The 889-nt window shown below is 59.3% G+C and overlaps 1 protein-coding gene across 1 annotated transcript; it reads left to right on the top strand.

The window, feature by feature from the left end:
* Positions 1-207: 207 nt before the first annotated feature.
* On the top strand, positions 208-869 carry GGTG_14423 (hypothetical protein; the record flags this gene model as incomplete). Its single annotated transcript, XM_009232348.1, has 2 exons — positions 208-774; positions 861-869. The coding sequence occupies 2 exons, from the start codon at positions 208-210 to the stop codon at positions 867-869; spliced, it is 576 nt and encodes a 191-aa protein (XP_009230612.1).
* Positions 870-889: the final 20 nt, after the last annotated feature.

Genomic DNA, 889 nt, shown 5'->3' with positions numbered 1-889 from the left:
CACCCCGACCGAGCTGGCCGTTTAAGCAACCTTGGAAATAGGCTCGGCAGGCGGTTTGAGCGCATCGGTTCGATGGACGATCTCAACCGTGCCATCGACGTTGCGACCAAGGTAGTGGACGCCACACCTCAAAACCACCCCGATCGCGCTGCCATGTTAAGCAACCTAGGGGTGATGCTCGGTATGCGATTCGAACGGACCGGATCGATGGACAACCTTAATCGCGCCGTCGAGGTTGCCGGCATGGCAGTGGATGTCACGCCCCAAGACCACCCCAATCGCGCTGGTTACTTAAACAACCTTGGAACCTGGCTCGGCAGGCGGTTTGAACGCACCGGTTCGATAAGCGATCTCGACCGTGCCGTCGACGTTGCGACCAAGGCAGTGGACGCCACACCTCAAAACCACCCCGATCGCGCTGGCAGGTTAAACAACCTTGGAAACAGGCTCGGCAGGCGGTTTGAACGCACCGGTTCGATAAGCGATCTCGACCGTGCCGTCAACGTTGCGACCAAGGCAGTGGACGTCACACCTCAAAACCACCCCGATCGCGCTAGCAGGTTAAACAACCTTGGGAACAAGCTCGGCAGGCGATTTGAGCTTACCGGTTCGATGGATGATCTCGACCGTGCCGTCGACGTTGCGACCGAGGCAGTGGACGCCACGCCTCAAGACCACCCTAATCGCGCTGGCTACTTGAACAGCCTTGGAACCTGGCTCGGCAGGCGGTTTGAGCGCACTGGTTCGGTGGGCGATCTCGACCGTGCCGTCAACGTTGCGACCAAAGCAGTGGACGCCACACCTCAAAACCACCCCGATCGCGCTGGCAGGTTAAACAACCTTGGAAACAAGCTCGGCAGGCGGTTTGAACGCACCGGTTCGATAAGCG

The sequence above is a fragment of the Gaeumannomyces tritici genome (assembly GCF_000145635.1).
Source record: "Gaeumannomyces tritici R3-111a-1 unplaced genomic scaffold supercont2.403, whole genome shotgun sequence".
In the NCBI taxonomy this organism is placed as follows: domain Eukaryota; kingdom Fungi; phylum Ascomycota; class Sordariomycetes; order Magnaporthales; family Magnaporthaceae; genus Gaeumannomyces; species Gaeumannomyces tritici.
Note: the sequence above shows the minus strand (reverse complement) of the source record. Positions and strands in the feature narration are given on the sequence as shown.